The sequence below is a fragment of the Rattus norvegicus genome, chromosome X (genome assembly GCF_021556685.1).
Source record: "Rattus norvegicus strain SHRSP/BbbUtx chromosome X, alternate assembly SHRSP_T2T, whole genome shotgun sequence".
NCBI classification, from domain to species: domain Eukaryota; kingdom Metazoa; phylum Chordata; class Mammalia; order Rodentia; family Muridae; genus Rattus; species Rattus norvegicus.
This window is the reverse complement of record NC_141554.1, coordinates 35398180-35417026: the sequence shown is the minus strand read 5'-3', so window position 1 is coordinate 35417026 and position 18847 is coordinate 35398180. Positions and strand designations below refer to the sequence as shown.

Sequence of the window (18847 nt, the reverse complement as noted above, 5' to 3'; positions counted from 1 at the left end):
TTTGTTCCGATGAGGGCAATTTTAAATTAGAATCTACCCCACCAGCAACTGCAAAGAAACTCTTTTGGCTGGCAGTGGTGGCACACACCTTTAATCCTAGCACTTGGGAGGCAGAGGCAGGTAGTTTAAGGCTAGCCTGCCTGGTTTACAGAGTGAGTTCCAGGAAGCCAGGACTTCATAGAGAAACCCTGAAACACCACCAACAACCAAAACGAAAGAAAGAAAAGAAAAGAAAGAAGAAACTCCTTTGTCTTTTGGGGGATAAAAGAAAGAAAGAAAAAGAGAGGGGGAAGAAACTCTTTCTCTCTCCTTTTAGGGGATAAGACACAGTGTAAAATAATTGTCTATATTTAGAAAATGTAAGTGTCTCACTGACCAAAAGAATAAAACCCACATCACCATTTCCTTGTTGCAAAACTAACTGACAGAGCTTATGGGAAATGAGGAAGACCTCATACATTTAAAAAAGAACCTTGGAGAGTAAGAGATTTTTCCATTTTAAATGCTTTTATTTTTGATAAATGTAGCTTACAAAATCTCAGTACAAAGAACCATACAGAGATATATAAAAAATCGAAGCACCAAACTGACTTGAACAAATGAAACAAGGTTTGTATATGCTGTGTGTGCTCTTGCACAATCACTGTCTAGATTTTATGATCATTCCAAGTCACATGAAACCACATTTTGTGCAACTTTTGAGTTTTTGATGACTTTGTAAGTTACTCTTTAAAGGACTAAAACATTTCATCATGGTGAACAGCCCTGGAATGCCATATGGAGAAAATACGACAAAATATAATTCAGACTTGACAGTTTCAAGCTGATTTCTTCAAAAAAAAAAAACCCTAAAACAGAAATGTTTGCTAGTTTTATGCACCCATTGGGGAACTGTCATATTGAGGTAAAATATATATATAAAGAAAAGCTTACATATCCCATTGAAGGAACACTGGGGAGTTAGGCGATAATAACTAGTGAAAATGTGAGTTTATATGGAACTAAGAAAGGAAGTCTTTGATATGATAAAATCAATGAATGGTGGCTTACACTGAAAATCATAGCACTTTGGTGGCTAAGGCTAGCCGGTGTGAGTCTGAGGCCAGCTTAAGCTACAGAGTGAAGCTAGTTTCATAAAAATAGAAACTCTTCACGTATCTGTCAAACAACAAAAGAGAAAATGTCTATCTAATCACCCGGAATTAAACTGGAAAAGGAGTACATATATGCAAGGTTTTGTGTTGATTGCGTATAAAATTGTTTTACATATTAAAAAATATCAAATACCTTGAATGACAAACTAGGTATCACTTTAAAGGAAAAAATGAGTCATACTTACATAAAAAAAAGGCTTGTGTATAAGCATACAAATCAGTAAACATTGTTTGCAAAGGCTTGAGAAGGGATTTCCTCTTCAGTTAGTATATATATATATATATATATATATATATATATATATATATTTAGATTGAAGGAATGAACTTCCTCTAACAACTAGTGTCATTTTCACATGAGCAGATTTTGAATTTCAAACCCGACACACATGCCTTTGAAGACATATAGATTTCTAGCATCAAGAAACTATATATCATAGTTTATGGAGTGCTAAAAAAACCACAAAGGTCATTCAACTAAGGAATCAGGGTATGAGCCAAATTCTGACTTATAGTGCAACTTTTCACCAGTCAAGAGACTTGAAAAATGAAAAAATTAAGGACAAAAGAATAAAACTCTACTCACATAAGCTTAGAGGTCCTGAATACTATTTGCTTAGCACCAACTTCCAAGAGTATACTTCTTACAAAATCAATATTAAGTCGTTCTCTAATTAAATCTTTTTGGATTTGGCAGTGTTTCTCTATAAACCATGGGATTATGCCTTAGAATTCCCAATGCTAGGATTACAGGCTTGAAACATAAAGCCCTTTTAACAGTTTTGAGACAGAGACTTTGCAAGTCAAACTGGCTCTGAACTCACATAAATCCTCCTGCCTCATTCTCCCTAGCATTTGGATTACAGGCATGTGCCATCACACCTGCTTCAGAAGTAAAGTGGAAAATCTGGGATCAGTGTGAGGCAGACTCCAAATAGTTGTATAACCTGGGAGTGTAGGCCTCTTTCCTCATCTGTAAAGTCTCCAAAATAACATTAATTTCTTCAGAACTATAGAAAGGCTCAAATGAGAGACTATTTACAGGTAGTTCCTAACTCGAACTGCAACTTAAACCAAGAAATGACCAAAGAGCAATGCTGACTACTGGGTCCGGTGCCATAGGTTCATACTGAATTGCACTGGGCTTGGCTCTTGGCACCAGTACATTTCAATGCTTCTCAGAAAATTCTAATATATAGTCACTCCTGAGAACCACAGTGATTCTCAAAGTATCCCAGAGGATCACTTGGAGACTCTGCCAAAATACAGATCAGGATTCAAGGAGCACCAGGCAAGAGTCTTCATCTCTAACATGCTCTCAGGCTGTGTTGAGCCACAGTGCCACTCTGAGTCAAGTCTTAAGTGGCCACAAAGTACAATGTGATAGCCTTCTATGGCCTACACATTGGCAAACAACTCTCCCTCCTTGGTTTAGTACTGTAGTAAGAACAGTGCATTAAGCAGGTGTGGTGTAAAGCAAGCACTCCTGAGAATGGACCAGCTTGGGCTATATACTGACGTCTTTCACAAACCAAACTCCCGAAGGCAAAAATAAGATTCAGATTTTGTTGAAAAACGAGCACAGAAGGTTATGTTTTATATTTAAAACATATGTCCTTGAAAAGATTATTAACAAATCACAAGCACACCCAGTCGTTATGGTACCACTGCTCCCCACATTCATTACAAATGACATAGGTCATTTGTTCATCTGGGTTTGAATTCTGCACCCAACTTGGAAGGAAAAGTGTTCCTCTGGCAATTACAGTGACTGTGCAGTTGTATTTATCACAGCGCCTACACTTAATTTTATTTGTGTGTGTGCCATCAACTATTTGGGGAAGGTGATGTTCCTGAATACTGGATTCTATATAGGAAGCTCTCAACTGCTTCAGCTCCTGGTTTGCCATGTCCAGTACAGTCATTTCAGCAAATTCCCTTGCAGATATGGTTCCAGAGAGCAAATTTTGTTGTAAATGAGAATTTCTGGGGTTGTTCAAATTGGCAACTTTGCTTCGAATATTATTTTTATATTTTTTGATATCGTTTGAATGAAGAGTAAAAATGTGCTCTTCAATTTGTCTTGCTAAGTTTTGCCAAAAGTGAACTTTTGTGTGATCTGTGCAAGAACTAGCTAAGGCTTTATAGAGAAGTTCTATGCACTTAGATCTCACAGACACTAAGGGATTATCTAGCACACCTGAGCTCTTGCTCGGAGATTCAGAGTCATCCTCCAAATAGCCTTCATTAATTTCCATTTGAGCAGCACTACTTTCAGACCCAAATGCTGCAGCAGCCTTTGCAGCATCTTGGGGTGACAGCCTAGAGAGAGAACTACAGAGACCCAATATCTCATTGTGGCTAGAGCCTGGTGTCTCATCTTGGCTTTCATCCTGAGAAACTGCAACACTTACTTCCTTATTAACATCTGTATGGAGTACTTTAAGGCTTTCCCTTGTTTTGAAGTGTGTATTCTTATAGAAACCTCTCCACTTTGCCAGCAGACACTTGGCCTTCTTTTTTAAAGTCACTGATGGGCAGTTTTTGAGGACTCTGTAAACAGCTCTGACCACATCTGTCTCCTGCAGATGCTCCTTAGACACATAAATCATTTCTAGCTCAGTAAGCTGTTTACCAATATCCTCAAAATACCTTTTAGACACCAGTTGCTCAATCAAGGAAGCCCTGGCAATGATCTGGTTCTTGTCAGACATTTTCACAGCTGCAAAGAAAAAAAAAGAAAAAGATGGTTCAATCTTTCTAAGCTTGCCTTTACCAGCGGCAGCTGCTGAATAGTAAACTAGAACTTCTGCCAGCTGTTCATGTGATGTTTTCTGAAGGAGTACTCTAAGTAGATACCGCAGTAATGTGAACTACTCAACTCTCAAGACTTTTATTCTCAACAACAGAAGGAAAATGGCGCAGCAAAGTTTAAGCAGAACATTCAAAGACTTTGTAGAATATCAGCTATAACTTTCCTACCTCCAACTGTACAAATCAGTATCTATCTAGATTAAGAATATTCAGGAAGCTATCATGGTGGTATATGCTTGCAATCTTAGCACTTGTGGGGTAGAGTCAGCAGGAATAGGGATATACTGCCATCTTTAGACACACACAGAAAAGTTGAGGCTAGTCTGGAATGCATGAGACCCTGCCTAATCTTGGGTAGAATGTGATGATCATCTTGGGTATAAAATCATGTTCACATGAGCATCCCTCCATAAGACAAAGCTGAGCAAATACTCAGCTATTTTCTTCTCATAATCAGCTAGGAACTAAGATACTTAATGGCTTTATAATCTTTGTAGTGGTACTTTTTTAGTATAAAAAGGAAACAAAACAAAAAAGAGGGATGTTAATGGCTGAACCAATGTAAAGAAACGGGCATTAAAGGTTGGGAAGCAGGTCTAGTGAACCCTGAAATCCAACAGGATTCAATGTGCTGACATTTGAGCTGTTGGAAAAACAGAGTCACATACAGATGCCCTGCTTATTCTTTATTTGGAAATACTTTTAGATTTACAGAAAAGTTGTGAAAAATAATGCCAGCATTCCCTTTATACAAATTCATATGCCATATATATGTATTTTTTTGAAATTCTCCTATTATAGGGTCTTCTTTATTAATTTTGAAGGAAATTCTTTTCTTTTTTTTGTAATTTTATGTGTATGGATGTTTTCCCTGTCTGTCTATATGTATGTGTACCACCTAGTACCTGTGGAAGCCAGAAGAAAGTATCAGAGCCCCCTAGAACTGGAGTTACAGATGGTTTTCCTTGCAGAGTTTGGCTTCATTAACTTGTGTGTGTGTGTGTGTGTGTGTGTGAGAGAGAGAGAGAGAGAGAGAGAGAGAGAGAGAGAGAGAGAGAGAGAGAGAAGAGAAGAGAAGAGACAGACAGACCGAGACCATCCCCTCCACCCATGGGATGGAGCCTCTGAGTGGAAGTGATGAATAACACCTCAGGCTGGCTCTCTGCCTTGACCACTCTCAACCACACACAGGCATGGCCCCATTTCACAGGTATGCCTTTGCTCCAACAGCTCCCTAAACATAGCTTCATGTTATCACCACAGGTAGTTTTTACTTCTGGCTGTGTAGCAGAACCATCCAGGGAAGTCAACAAAAACTAAATCAAGCAATGCTAGGGCCTCATCCCAGGTAGAGTGAACTGGAGTCTTTGAAGGTAGGTCTTGGACATTTGTTCAGTTCTCCAGCCAATTCTGATTTAAGCCAAACCCCCAACCAATAGGTTGTCATTAGTACCAAAAAGAGCTACAGTCCTGCTCTTGGACTAAATACACAGAACCTCACTAACTTTAGACTCTGATAGATAAATCCTATTACATAAGAAACTATTAAAAATACTGCTGTATACAATTCAAATGAGAACCTCTACATTACAACTGTGATTGTAATGTAGTAAATGTTGTGATGTATACAATTTCTATAGTCAGTAATACTTATCTCTTAACAGTGGGAGGCAATGAACGTTTACTGAGCAAGTATATGGTACTATTTATGCTAAGGTTACCTCAAGTTGCATAATAAGCCTGGGATATAAATTTCATCTAACAACTGAGAAAATATGGGGAAAACATCAAAAACACTACAATGTTTTCATGTTTACCATATTTAAAATCATCTTTGTCTACATTTCCCACAAAAGAGTAATACTTCTTTTATTCCCTTGAACACACCTGACAAGCACCTCAGGAGATATTCTCTTCTGTTACAAAATGTCCAAGATGCTTTCTCTCCTTTCAGCTTGTGAGTTTCTTTTCTTGCTTGTAGTCACTGATTGTATCCTGGAAAGTCCTGGAAAACAAAGGCCACCTCAATTCTAGTTTTTTTAGTCATTCACAACTCTTCTACTATTAGATAGAACAATGATGATGAGAAGAGTGTGGGGAAAGAGGCTAACGGAATGCATGTGACGTGAAAGCAGACGGGAGCATTATCTGGGACAGGGACAGGAATCTGTCAAAGGGGTAGGGAAGCATGGAGAGGACAGTGGATAAGGGAGATAAAATAGAATAAAACATAATGATATCTACAAATAAAATGCAATAACGAAATCTACTATTCTGAGCTGGGTAGGGATGAGCCCAAGGTGAAGCAGTGGACTGCACTTGGAAGGCAGAGATAGGTGGATCTATGTGAATTCGAGCCTGGTCTACAGATTGAGTTCTATGACAGCCAGGGCTACAGAAAAAAAAAACCTTGTCTCAAAAAACCAATCCCAAAAATAACCAAACCAACCAAACAGAAACCCTTAGTACTCTGTATGCTAACAAAAACATTTTAATATCCTAGATCAAAAAACCCCGTGGTGTCCACTGTGAGCTAATCAAGTAGGTCTGAGCAGTCTTTGGAATATAGATACTCAAGAAACTATAGTCCCTAGGAGGGCGGAGGTACTAGACAAGTTGGCTACGTTTACTGATCATCTTGTGTCTCTACTTCCTCATCTTCAAAATGGCTGACTGTGCCATCCTGGATTAATATATGAAACAAATAAGATAGTTCTAATGGATCACTTAGTCTTTATAAAGTGACTGACAAATCTACAATAGAAAGTTAAAAGAAATTGCCAGGGGCTGGCAAAATGGCTCAGTGGGTAAAGGTTCTTGCCATCAAGCCTGACACCCTGAGCTCAATTCCTAGAATATAACAGAGGAACAGAACTGACAAGTTGTCCTCTGACTTCTACATGTGCATTCATACATTAACTGTAAGTTAAAAATGAGTAAATTTTGCCAGGTATACTGACACACATCCTAGCACTTAGGAGGATAAGATAGGCTGGTTGTCAATTCCATACATGAGCTTTACAGTGACACTTTGAAAAAACATTGAAAAGGATTTAACATCTACCATACCCGCTGTTGTTCCAGGACAGGAGGTCAGCAAATACTTTCTGTAAAAGGACAGATAGGAAATACTTTAGACTTCTGGTGCAGGGACTATTCAACTCTGCTACTTTTGCAGCAGGGACAACAGACAGCATAACTGAATGGGCTGGAGCAATGGTTAAGCCGTTGTGTACTAATACTGCAGACAGCCAGGTTCAGTTCCCACTGAGTGACTCCCAAGTGCTTATAACCCAGGTTTAGGAAAATCTGATGCCTTTAGCCTCCAATGGGACTGGCATTCACACGCAAATGCCCACACATCTATATACAGTAAAACATAAGAAGGCAGGCTGGGGCTGGGGAGACGGCTCAGTCGGTAAACTGCCTGCTGTGCAGTGAGGACCTGGGTCTGGATCCCCAGTATCCACATAAAATGCCAGGCTTATGTTGCACACCTGTAATTCCAGGAACGAGGAAGGGAGAGACGGTCAATCTTTGGAGTTCACTGGCCAGGCAGTCGAGCTGAACCGTTGAGCTTCAAGTTCAGTGACAGAGCCTGTCTCTAAAACAAAAGGGAAGGATAGGAATTAAGGAAAACATCTACGTTGATTCGCACAAATTATTATTTTAAAGTGAGTGTGTGTGTGTGTGTGTGTGTGTGTGTGTGTGTGTGTGTGTGTGTTTGTGTTGGGGGGGTCTGATGATGAGGCTCAGTTTGTGGAATATTTACCTAGCATGCATGGGGCACTGAGTTTGCATCACTTTACCTCCCCACTCCCCTCCACAAAGACCTCATAAAGCCACTGTGGTCAGATAAGAGGCCAGCCAGGACTATTAGAGATCTTATTTCAAACTAGAAAGTGGGCAGTCTGTGTTTGGCCACAGGATATTGTTTGTAAGCGCCTTTTGTAGAGCAATTCCATCTCACATAAAGATTTCAAGCCACAAAAATATTTTTAAATGTGTGATAGTATGTTGAAAGTTGATGGATTTTACTCTAATTTTAGTCAGCCACAATATTTTTCCCCTTTAAAAATGCGGTGGTACAGAACATACCCAGGATCTTATGCAAACCTGATAAACAGGTTAATTCCTTATTGTGTTAATTCTCAGAAGTCTGCTGTGCTTTACATTTATAACACACTCTAATTTAGATCAGACACATTTCTTGGTAGTTGTACTTCATATAACTAAGATAATGCATATATGTTTTACCAATTACCAGTGCGTGTGTACACACACACACACACATACACAGTATGTGGACATATAAAACCTTTTACGGTGATAGCAAGAGTAAGCCTTACAATGTATTGCCTGAATGCACGAAGATGCCTGGAAATATGGAATTATGGGAAGGGCATACCCACATCTGCACTAAAATCGCCTAAACGTTTAGAGAAAGGACAAAAATGTTCTCTGTGAAATTTTTCAGAAGCTTAGGGCACAGACCAGCAGTAACCCATCTGCTTACGTCTTTAACTATCTATCTCTCAACATCGAGGGGAAAAAAGGAATTTTCTAGCTCCGGCCTTACTTAACGGTCGGGCTTCAAGGCCCTGGCTCAGAAGGGAAAGGACGGGGTGGGGGTGGGGGGCGGAGGCGGGGAGACGAAACGAAACGCCAGCAGGGGCGTTGCTGTTTTTGAGCCGCCACGTAGCCCGCCCAGAGAGATTCCGGTGGGTGGGGTTGAATACTAAACAAAGCCTGAAGAAATCCACCCAGGGTTGGGGGGCGGGGGGGTGTAACGGCCCGAAGTACAAGCAATGGCGGCGCGACTTCCGGCCCGCCCAAACAACCTCAGCTAAAGGGGAGGGGGGAATTCAACCTTAGAGCCGCCCGGGTACAGGGAGCGTCAGGGCACCCCTGCGAGCCAGGATGGACTTCCACTGGAAACGGGAGTTGGCCCTTCAGCGGGGGACGAGCTAACGGAAATGGCGGAACGCCGCCTTCCAAGACGCCCGGTTACCGCCCCAGCGGCCACAGGACCGACCGCCCGCCCGGAAGCGCGACCCCCTTCTGAGGGAACTTCCGGTTCTCAGGGCCGGATGACATAGCCTGTATCAGTCCTAACGTTCCGGCGAGCCGACGTGGGCGTGGGATTTGACGCTGACGTGCTCTGGAAATGGCGCCTGCTCTGAGCGATCCGTAGCGCGTGGGGGCGGGGGTCGCCTAGTAGTAGCAGTCCCCTGAGGGAGGAGCTAGGGCCTGAAGTGAAACTAACCCGGTTTAGATTGTTGATTTGCTTACTCTTTTTATTTTCGGTCCAAACAGTAAAATAGATTAACAAAATAAAAACAGGCCGGCCGTGGTGATGGACCTAAGTAGGCAAATGCTGAAGACTAAAGAACAAGACAGGAGGATCTTGAATTCGAGGCTGGGTCAAACCTTTTAAAAGGCTGGACCTGATCCTTGCCTTCCTAAATAAATAAAAACCTCCATCAGAACAATAAAATAAAATATGAATGGCTGACCTTGGTGGCCTGTAATGGTTGGTTTTTGTTTTTGTTTTTGTTTTTGTTTTTTTTTTTGATCAATATAAAAATGGTGGAACTTGGTGGCATGCAATACTAGCGCTCCAGAGGCAGAGATGGGAGACTCTCCATAAGTTCCGGGCCAGCTAGGGTTACATAGTAAGACTATCTCAACTAACTAACCAGGCAACAAAAAGACAAGCCATAATTATCCATATGCTTAATAGTAAGTAGTCCAACAAGCATGTAACATGCATCACAAGAATGAAAGAAAGTAGTAAACATTCATTAATTAGTCTGAACGCACTTATACACATTGTTTGCCTTCAAGGATTAAAACCACAGTGATAATTGAACTAGAAAATGTGGCAGTGTCCTTTGACCTCCAATGCCAAAACAATTCAGGAAAAGATTTAAGGAAACAAACTCTAGTGTTGTGTACTGGATATGATCACAGCATGGAGAAAACGGAGTGATCCTGTCATGAATGTAAGAGTTTACCTCAGAAGAGGGAGGACAAGGAGCTCACAGTGATCAGGATAAGGGATGTCTGATTATGTTTTGGACAGTTAGTATCAGGGTATGATTACAAAGCAATCTTGGTTTGGGTTTGGTTTGGTTTAAACACAGATTCTCACATTGCAGCCTGACCTACAACTATGTAGCCCAGCCTGTCCTCAAACCAGGATAATCTTCCTGTTCTCCAAGTGCTGATATTATGGGTATGTATCACTAGGCCCTGTCTAGGAGTATTGTTTTGTCATGGTTTATCACTCACAGAAAGTAGCCCCATTTGATATTGAAGTTCTCTGAAATTACGTTTTACAAAACCGCAAGGTCTTGATTGTCAACTTGACACATCTGGGAAGAAGGAGCCTCAATTGAAGAATTGGACACATCTAAGCAGCATTTTCTCTATTTCTAATTGATGTAGGAGGGCTCAGCCCTTGTGTGAAGGCAGTACTATCCTAAGGCCTAGCCTATATACAAAAGGTAGCTGATATGTACTTGGGAGCAAGCCAGTAACAGCATTCCTCCATGGTTCCTGCTTCAAGTTCCTGCCCTAACTTCCTTCAATTATGGGCAGTAACCTGTAAAATGAAATAAATCCTTTCCTCACTAAGTTGTATTTGGCCATTGTATTTCCCAGCAACAGAAACCAAACTAGGATATAACCCAATAGGATTTTTGCTGAAGATTTTAGAGGATGGGATTGTAGGCAGAAGGGGGGTGGTGTGGAATGAAGGACTAGAGCAGATACTGAGGGTGATTGGAAAGTGAGGATGAGAAGCTCTGAGAAAATATCAGGACTCTGCTAAAGCTGGGCTATAAAAATGTGCACACATAAGGCCTAAAAGATGTTTCAAGAGCCTGGCTTGTGTTTGGCTTGCAAAGAATCTTTGTCTTTTTTTTTTTTTTTTTTTTTTTGCTTGTTACAAAAAACAATTTTTGATAGCTTAATTTGAGTAGAATTTATTTGAGCGAAGAATGATATTCATGAATTAGGCAGTGCTGCCCAGAACTAGAGAAGCAAAATCCAGAGCATTCACAGGGTAATATTGGTCACGTGGAAAAGAAGCACAAAAGAAGAAATGGCTTAGCTTGATGCTGCTCCAGATGGGACTCTGGATATACAGTCTGCTCACGTGGAATACTGCAATTGGCTGAGGCTTAGCTATTATACTTGCCCAGTAGAGTTGCACTTTCTTTCCTTTTTTTATTTAAAGATTTATTTATTTATTTTATGTACAGCATTCTGCCTGCATATGTGACTGCAGGCCAGAAGAGGGCACCAGATCTCATTACAGATGGTTGTGAGCCACTATGTGGTTGCTGGGAATTGAACTCATGACCTCTGGACGAGCAGTCAGTGCTCTTAACCACTGAGCCATCTCTCCAGCCCAAGTTGTACTTTCTTTACATCTGAGAATAGGCTGCAGTTCACTGTGCAACTTAAATGTCATATGCCTTATTGGTCTGTCTGTCTTTCTTTCTTTCTTTCTTTCTTTCTTTCTTTCTTTCTTTCTTTCTTTCTTCCTTTCTGTCCTTTCTGATACTTTTAGGTTCATTTTCTGAGTTACTCTGGCCACCTTCAGGAACATGCGCTCAGCTAGGTGAAGAGTGCTCAGTTAGGGTATGCTAGGCTTTGAGTTCAGTTCTGATCACTGGGAGTGTGGGGCATCATGGTGGGGGATAAATGAAGGGCTTTGGAACATCATTGTCCTTAAGCGGTAACCTAGCAGGACTAAATCTCTGGTGCAATTTGTAATGTATAGTTCTTGAAATATATAATTTTTTGCAAGGATTGTAGCAAGAGATTGGGGAGGTTGCTCAGTGGTTAATCAGAGGATTTGGGCTTGATTGTCAGCACCCACATGACGGCTCACAACTGTGTGAAACTCAGGGATTGTTGTCTCCTTCTGTCCTCTGTTGGTACTAGGCATGTACATGGTACACATACCTGCATACATGCAGGCGAATAACTGTACCAGAATGAAGGTGTAGCTGAGCTCTAGAGTGGTTGTGCGAGCATGAAATAAATAAGCCCTAGGTTCTATCCCCAGCAGCACATTAAATCCCCAAGCCAAAAAGTCCAACCAAAACTACTAAAACTTTCTGTGAATGAGTTAGTCTAAATACTAAAAGTTATTTCAAAAGCTCCCAGTAGAGCCTTCAGGGACATTATAACCAGTTTTTTTTTTTTTTAAATGACCCTGCTGTATGGAGGAGTAAAAAAAAAAACCCAAAAACAATAGTCAAAATTCTAAAAAAAGAAAACCAGATATGACCCAGATACCAGAAGGTGTGAAGGAAAAAAAATCCCAAAACTCTAAAACACAATATATCACCTGAGAGGCAAGCTATAGTTATCCTGTAGTGGCCTTGACCACTGCAATCGGCATGCACTGCTCATGTTTAGATAAGACTTAGAAGCCAGTTCCTCAGTTACACTGCCTCAACGCCAAGTTCTCAGCCACTGTGGATAATGGGCAGTGTATTATATGGCACAGTTAGACTACATGTCCATCACTGCAGAAAGTTCTGTGGAATGGTTCTGGCTCAGCTCATCTGGAATGACTCCATAATAGAGCTGGAAATAGACACCAAGAAAACTGCTGAGAATTTTATTGTTTGGGGCAATTTTAAGTTGACTGTCCATTACTCAGTTCTAGGATCAGTTAAACATAGGCTTTGGGACTTTGGTGCTCTTATTTGAATATCAGTCGACTGTTCATCTGTAAATCACTTGAGTACCTGGTACCCACAGAGAGCATCAAATGCTCTGAAACTGGAGTTACAGATGACTGGGAAATGAAAGTGGATCCCATGTAAGAGCAGCAAGTGATCTGAAGCAGTGGGCTATCTCTCCGGCCCTGGGGTCTTTGCTTTAAAAAGCACCTTTCAGCTGTTTCTGTACTCAGAGACGCTCTTGGATCAATTTCATTCAGTGCGGTGGAAACTACATTTCAATCCTAATTAGTTGTCTCTGAGTGGCAACATGGATTTCCTGAGCTCAGATAGACAGTCCTTTCCTGTAAATTCCCAAGGAACGGAGGCAAAAATCCTTCTGAGGGCCTCTCCAGAGGCTTACTTAGGAAAAAGCTGCAGATGTTGTCCATGGAATGAAGTCGGAGCAATCATATCTCTTTTGGGGTTCTAAGGTGCTGACTGACATTCATTTCCTGTTAAACACATGGACCAGACTTTGGGCTGAGCTAGGGGTTGTTCAAAAAGCTCAGAGAACGTAATGGATGAGATTTTTTTTTTAAAGTTCAAGTTTCAAGAGTTACAGAATGGCAGGACACATTATAAAAACACAAAGATTGTAGAAGCACGGTAAGTTTGGCTTCTGCAACAGATACCTCAGACATGCACAGGTAAAAGGAGACAGAAACAGTGAATCTTCCAGGGAAAGGACCCTCACCAGGAAAGTTACTATCTGCACAGATCAGACCATGGCTGGCTGGTGGGCCAGGGACAGAAAAGAGGGAGTGGGAAGACCTGGGAGTGGGAAGGTCGAGCCTCTCTCCAAGCTCAGAAGTGGGGGTGGTAATCAGAGGACAAATTGTGAGATTCAGTTCTTTTTTTTTCTACCATGTGGGTTCCAGGCTCAAACTCTGATTGTCAGGGTTGGTGGTAAACACCTTCAACTACTGTCAACTACTACTACTGTCAACACACACACACACACACACACACACACACACACACACACACACAGACAGAGAGACAGAGAGACAGAGACAGAGACACACAGAGAGACAGAGACAGAGACAGACAGACAGACAGACAGACAGAGAGAATGTGTGTTTATATAGCACAGGTTAAAGATTTTTCACTTTTTTTGAGATAGGATTTTTGAGACAGGATTTATCTGTGTAGCCCTGGCTGTCCTGGAACTCCCTCTAAACCAGGCTGGCCTGGAATTCAGAGATCTGCCTGCTTCTGACTCCTGAGTGCTGGATTGAAGGTAGAGGCCAACACACCTGGCTAAAGCTTTTCACTTTCAAACATTGTGTTAAGTGCTAACTTCATTGTTGTAAGCCCCTTATTGTGGAGACAAGATCTTCCTGTATAACCCAGACTGGCCTTGAACACACAGAGAAACCCCTATCTCAAGCTGCTGAGTGCTGTAGTTTTAGGCGTGCACCAGCAGTCCTGGTTTGGAATAGTCTTTGACATTTAATTATCATAGAATTGTGATTTTTGTTGTCTTTTATTGGCAAATGAGCACACTAAAGTGAATACCACTTAAAGCTATATGTTGGTTAAAAAAATGTCTTCTGAATGAAGATTTGCTCTCAAGTGCTTCCTGTTTGTCCATCCTACTACCCCTGGGTAAGTTCTATCTGACTTCCATCTCCAGAGCTTAGTGTTATCTGCCTGAGTCTTATTAAAAGCAGACTCACTGGGCTGGAAGATGAGTCAGTAGATAAAGTCCTTCTCATGTGAAGGACTTTAAGTGTGAAGACCTTATTTCCAGTCCCCAGCACCTATAGAAAAGCTAGGCATAGTGTTGTCTACATCTGTAAACCCCATGCTGGAGGCAGCGAGACAGCCTAGCTGAATCAGTGAGCTCCAGGATCCAGGAGAGAACTTGTCTCGAAAAGTAAGATGGAGGGGCTGGGGAATTGATGGTTTAGTGACGAAGAATGCTTGTATTTTCATAGAACCAAAGTTTAGTTCTCAGCACCCACATGGTGGTTCCCAACTGTCTATAATTCCAACACACACACACACACACACACACACACACACACACACACACACACACGACAAACTCATAGTGCTGGTTTATGTAGATTTGTTTCACTCAATTTTATGTCTGTAGAATTTGCCTCTGGCAGGCTCTGGCAGGCTTTCATTCTGTGTGGTCTTGGTTTGCTTACAGCTAACATAATATATGCATTTTTATATTGGTGGTCATTTGAGTTGTTTTCGTTTTGCTTTTGAATCAGGGTCTCTCTTCATAGCCCTGATCATCCTGGAACTGTGTATTGGTGACTGGCCTTGAAGCTCACAGAGATCTGTCTGCCTCCCAAGTACTGGTATTAAAGGCATGGGCCTTGTTTTGGGTTCTGGACAATCATGAGATAAACTACTGTGTGTATTTTCATCCATTTCTTTTGGTGAATATATGCCCTATTCTTGAGAATATACTCAGTGTAATTGTTAGGAAATAGGGCAAGCATTTGTTTTAGACAACACTGCCAAATATTTTTCCAAATTACTTGTTATAATTGACACTTCTATCAGCAAGGTGTGGGAGTTCTCATATCCTTGCCAACACTTAGATTATCAATTCTTGTAATTTTAGAGATTTCTAGGATGATCTACTTAGGTGAGTGGTCCTTAACCCCACTTTGGGATTCCTTGATGTTGTGGTTTTGCATGAGAAATGCCTGTCATGGGCTCTTATAATTCAGTACTGCGTCCCTAGTTAGGGGATGCTGTTTGGGGAGGTCGGAACTCACAGAATGTAAACCTTGCCAGAGGAAGTATCTCACTTCCTGTGTTCCTCTGGGGAGAGGGTTTTGAGACTTTGTAGCCCCATTCTACTTCCTGTTGTCACTTTGTCCTTCCTCCAAGTGGTCTAGATGTGATCCCCTAGCTTCCTGCTCCTGCCACCATGCCTTCCAGGTCAGTCTGGACAGCTACCTCTCTGCAATCAAAAGCCCAAATGAATGATTGTAGTCGAGGTGGCTTGTAGTTGTTTGTTTGTTTGTTTGTTTTTGTTTTTTTTTATCACAGCAACAGAAAAATAACAGATAAACTTGGAGAATTACTGGAGGTCAGGCTGAACCTCAAGCCAATGAAATCAGAACCAGCTTTCAGCTTACCTTGTAAATGGCTGTTTAGCCCCAGGCAAGGCCACTTCCTGACCCCAGCATACTTCGTGATTTTTCTCTCTGAAATGAGATTTTATGTAGCCCAGGCTAGCCTTGAAGTTCATGCGTAGCTGAGGGTGTCCTTGAATTTCTGACCCTTCTTCCTCTACCTCCTAAGTACTGGGATTACAGATGTGTACCACCACTACTCACACATAAGCACACACACACATATAATATATACATTCTAAAAGCATGTACAGTCCCATCTAACATTAGTACTTAAATCACTCATTTACTTCAAAGATCAGACCTTTCATCTACCAGTAAAGAGAAAGATGGGTAAGTTAGTTTCTTACTGCCTCATCTTACCCCAGCCCTCTACTACTTTTCTTTTGTTCTCTTCAGTAGCAGTAATGGCGTAGAGGAGGAGGGGTATGGGGTGGGGGAACGTTCTTATTTGATTAGTGTGTGTGGTGAAATGAGAGTGCCGCCTCCCAAACATAGCTGTGTCTCCTTCCTAACACGGAACCTGTGTGTGTGTGACCTTATTTGGGAAAACCGCATACTCAAGCTTCCATAGATTGATGGGAACTGAATAACAAAAGACCCAGAAGTCTGGCTTCAATCACAATCGCAAGATGAAAATTCAAAAACATATATATATATATATATATATATATATATATATATATATAACGATTTTGTTGGTAGACATTATTCAAAGTCCCCGAAATTGTCAAGAAAATTAATCAAAATTTGACCTAATTAGAAAGACACAGGAAAACATACAAGAAGAAACGAGGCAGGGGGATGCTATTTCACTTAAATACCTCCTCTTGTCTGTTCCGTTGTCTGTCCTGTTGCCGTTTAGAAATCTGAGCTGAGGCCTAGCATCTGGGATTTGATTCAGTCATTGTGGCTGGTTTCCAGGACTACAGACAGGCGGTGGCCAGCGATCCCGACGTGTGGTCTGCTTCATGAAATGCTCGCTCCACTTTGGTCTTTGGGCTCTCCTTTTAAAGGGAGCTTGTTTTGTAACAGTTCATTCGAACAGTGAGTCATGAGCGTTGACCCACAGGGCATGGGGCTGTGCTTCCTTATCTGTCATCTTTCTCCTTAAAAAAAAAAATCCCATAGCTTCATGGCACTTTCTCCTAGATGATAGGGCATGCTTCATCCGTAGCCTACTTTGCATGCCTGGAGCCAGAAAACATTTTTAAAGAATGGTTGTGTCCTGTACAGTCTTTTGTAGGGACACATTGGGCCAGAAGGGTTACTGTTCTGATTTGTGGTGTCTAAGGAAGGCACTTCTCATCTCCCCTCATTTTCCTCACAGTAAACCAATACACAGTAGCCACACCGTTTGGCTTCTGAGATAGTATTTGTGGAAGTTGCTCTTCACTTGAAACTAGACTCAAAGGCCACCTGGTTTCTGGTTGCTGAAGAGAATGGAAGGGGTCATCTTTTGTTGTGAAGAGACTGGTGTACTGGCTGGAGTGGATAAGCCCTCAATTCCAGCTTTTGCATGATGGTCATCTGTATGGTGGTCTTTGACAGAACAGAGCCAGCTTTACTCAGTTCCTAAATGGGTAATTAGGTGCCTGTTTGCCCTAGGCAAGGAGAGGTTCCTGACTTAAGCTCCCTCTGTGACTTTTCTTTTTCCTTTTGAAACAGGAACTCATGTAGGCCAGACTGGTCTTGGACTCCATATACAGCCAGGGTGATCTTGAATTTCTTATTCTCTTTACTCTACGCCCCATGCACTGCTATGTCCAGTTTATTTGGGGCTGGGGCTTGAACAAAGAGCTTCTTGTATGCTGGTATGGATTCCATGATTGAGCGCCAGCCTTCCCTAGCCCCTGGCATTCGACTTTGGAGTAGAGTACTATTGAAGCTACACTACTGTGAGAGATCATGCAGGGGAGACGACATCCTTAGTAGGCCATTCCTACAATGGCTCCTTGTTCTGCTTCTAATGCTGCAGCTCACTTCTTAGGCTCCTGTCTACGTGCATACTATTGTCCTTGCTGTAAGTGACTTGAGGTCTGTTCCTGTTGTTTGTTACCAGACATACTGACTACTGACACACCCCACACACCTCTCAAACATCAGAATTATTGATTTTCTACATGTTTCCCCTTGGGCTCCCTTCTAGCACCTTCCCACAAGGATAAACACACCCTGAGTCTTCTTCTATTGACGTAGTTTTTTGATTTTGACCCTTAGACATCACATAGCACATAGTGCATATTTTCTTTCTTTTCTCTTTTTTTTTTGAGTCAGGGCCTTATTATGTAGCCTTGGCTAGCCTAGAACAAGTTATGTATTATACCTGGCTGGCCTGGTACCCAGAGATTCACCTGCCTTTGCCACCTGACTACTCGCTTCAAACATGATGCCCTTGAATTTCTTGATCTTCCTGTCTCTACTTCCCAAGTACTGGGATTATAGGTCCGCGCAGCACTGCTGGTGGGTGAACCAAGAACATAATGCATGCTAGGAAGAACTCTACCAACTGAGCCCCATCTCCAGCCTCTGCTGGCAGTTTTTAGAGATTATATAGTCTAAGCTCGAGAGAGCCTCAGATTTGTCGAAGGACTTAATTTCTTGTGAAACCTTTACACCAGGGCTCAGGACACAGCCCAGTGGTAGAATGCTTGTCTAGCAGATACAAGGCCCTAGGTTCAATCCCCAGAATGACAACAAACAAACAAATAATACTCCTCAACCTTCAACCAATGAATTGAGAGGAATTTATGAAGGTTCAATAAAAGCCAGTTTTTAAAAACAGAAATAGTTCTCGCTATTCACTATCTGTGTTGGGGCAGAATTATAAAATGATGCTAAATAGTTAGGATTCAAGTCAGCTCGATGGTCATCTGTATGGTGATCTTTGACAGAACAGAGCCAGCTTTACTCAGACAAAACCAACCAACCAAAACAAAACCCACTTTTGAAGCAGAGTAACAAATTATAACATGTTCCCGAATTGACAGTTCTCCCTCAAAACGTGAGATGCCTTTACTCCATG

At 41.6% G+C, this 18847-nt stretch overlaps 1 protein-coding gene across 2 annotated transcripts; it reads right to left on the bottom strand.

Annotated features, from left to right (window-relative positions):
* Positions 1-488: 488 nt before the first annotated feature.
* Positions 489-16830, bottom strand: Tceanc (transcription elongation factor A N-terminal and central domain containing). Of its 2 annotated transcripts, none has more exons than XM_087600456.1 (5): positions 16647-16830; positions 7466-7572; positions 7038-7075; positions 5856-5973; positions 489-3876 (listed from the first exon to the last, which is right to left on the bottom strand). In XM_087600456.1, exon 5 carries the CDS (start codon positions 3866-3868, stop codon positions 2792-2794), a length of 1077 nt encoding a protein of 358 aa, XP_087456582.1. In that variant the 5' UTR covers positions 3869-3876; positions 5856-5973; positions 7038-7075; positions 7466-7572; positions 16647-16830; the 3' UTR covers positions 489-2791.
* Between the last annotated feature and the right edge of the window lie 2017 nt (positions 16831-18847).

Excerpts from the sequence above, each read along its gene's own strand:
- Tceanc (XM_087600456.1), bottom strand. The coding sequence starts at position 3,868 with ATGTCTGACAAGAACCAGATCATTGCCAGGGCTTCCTTGATTGAGCAA.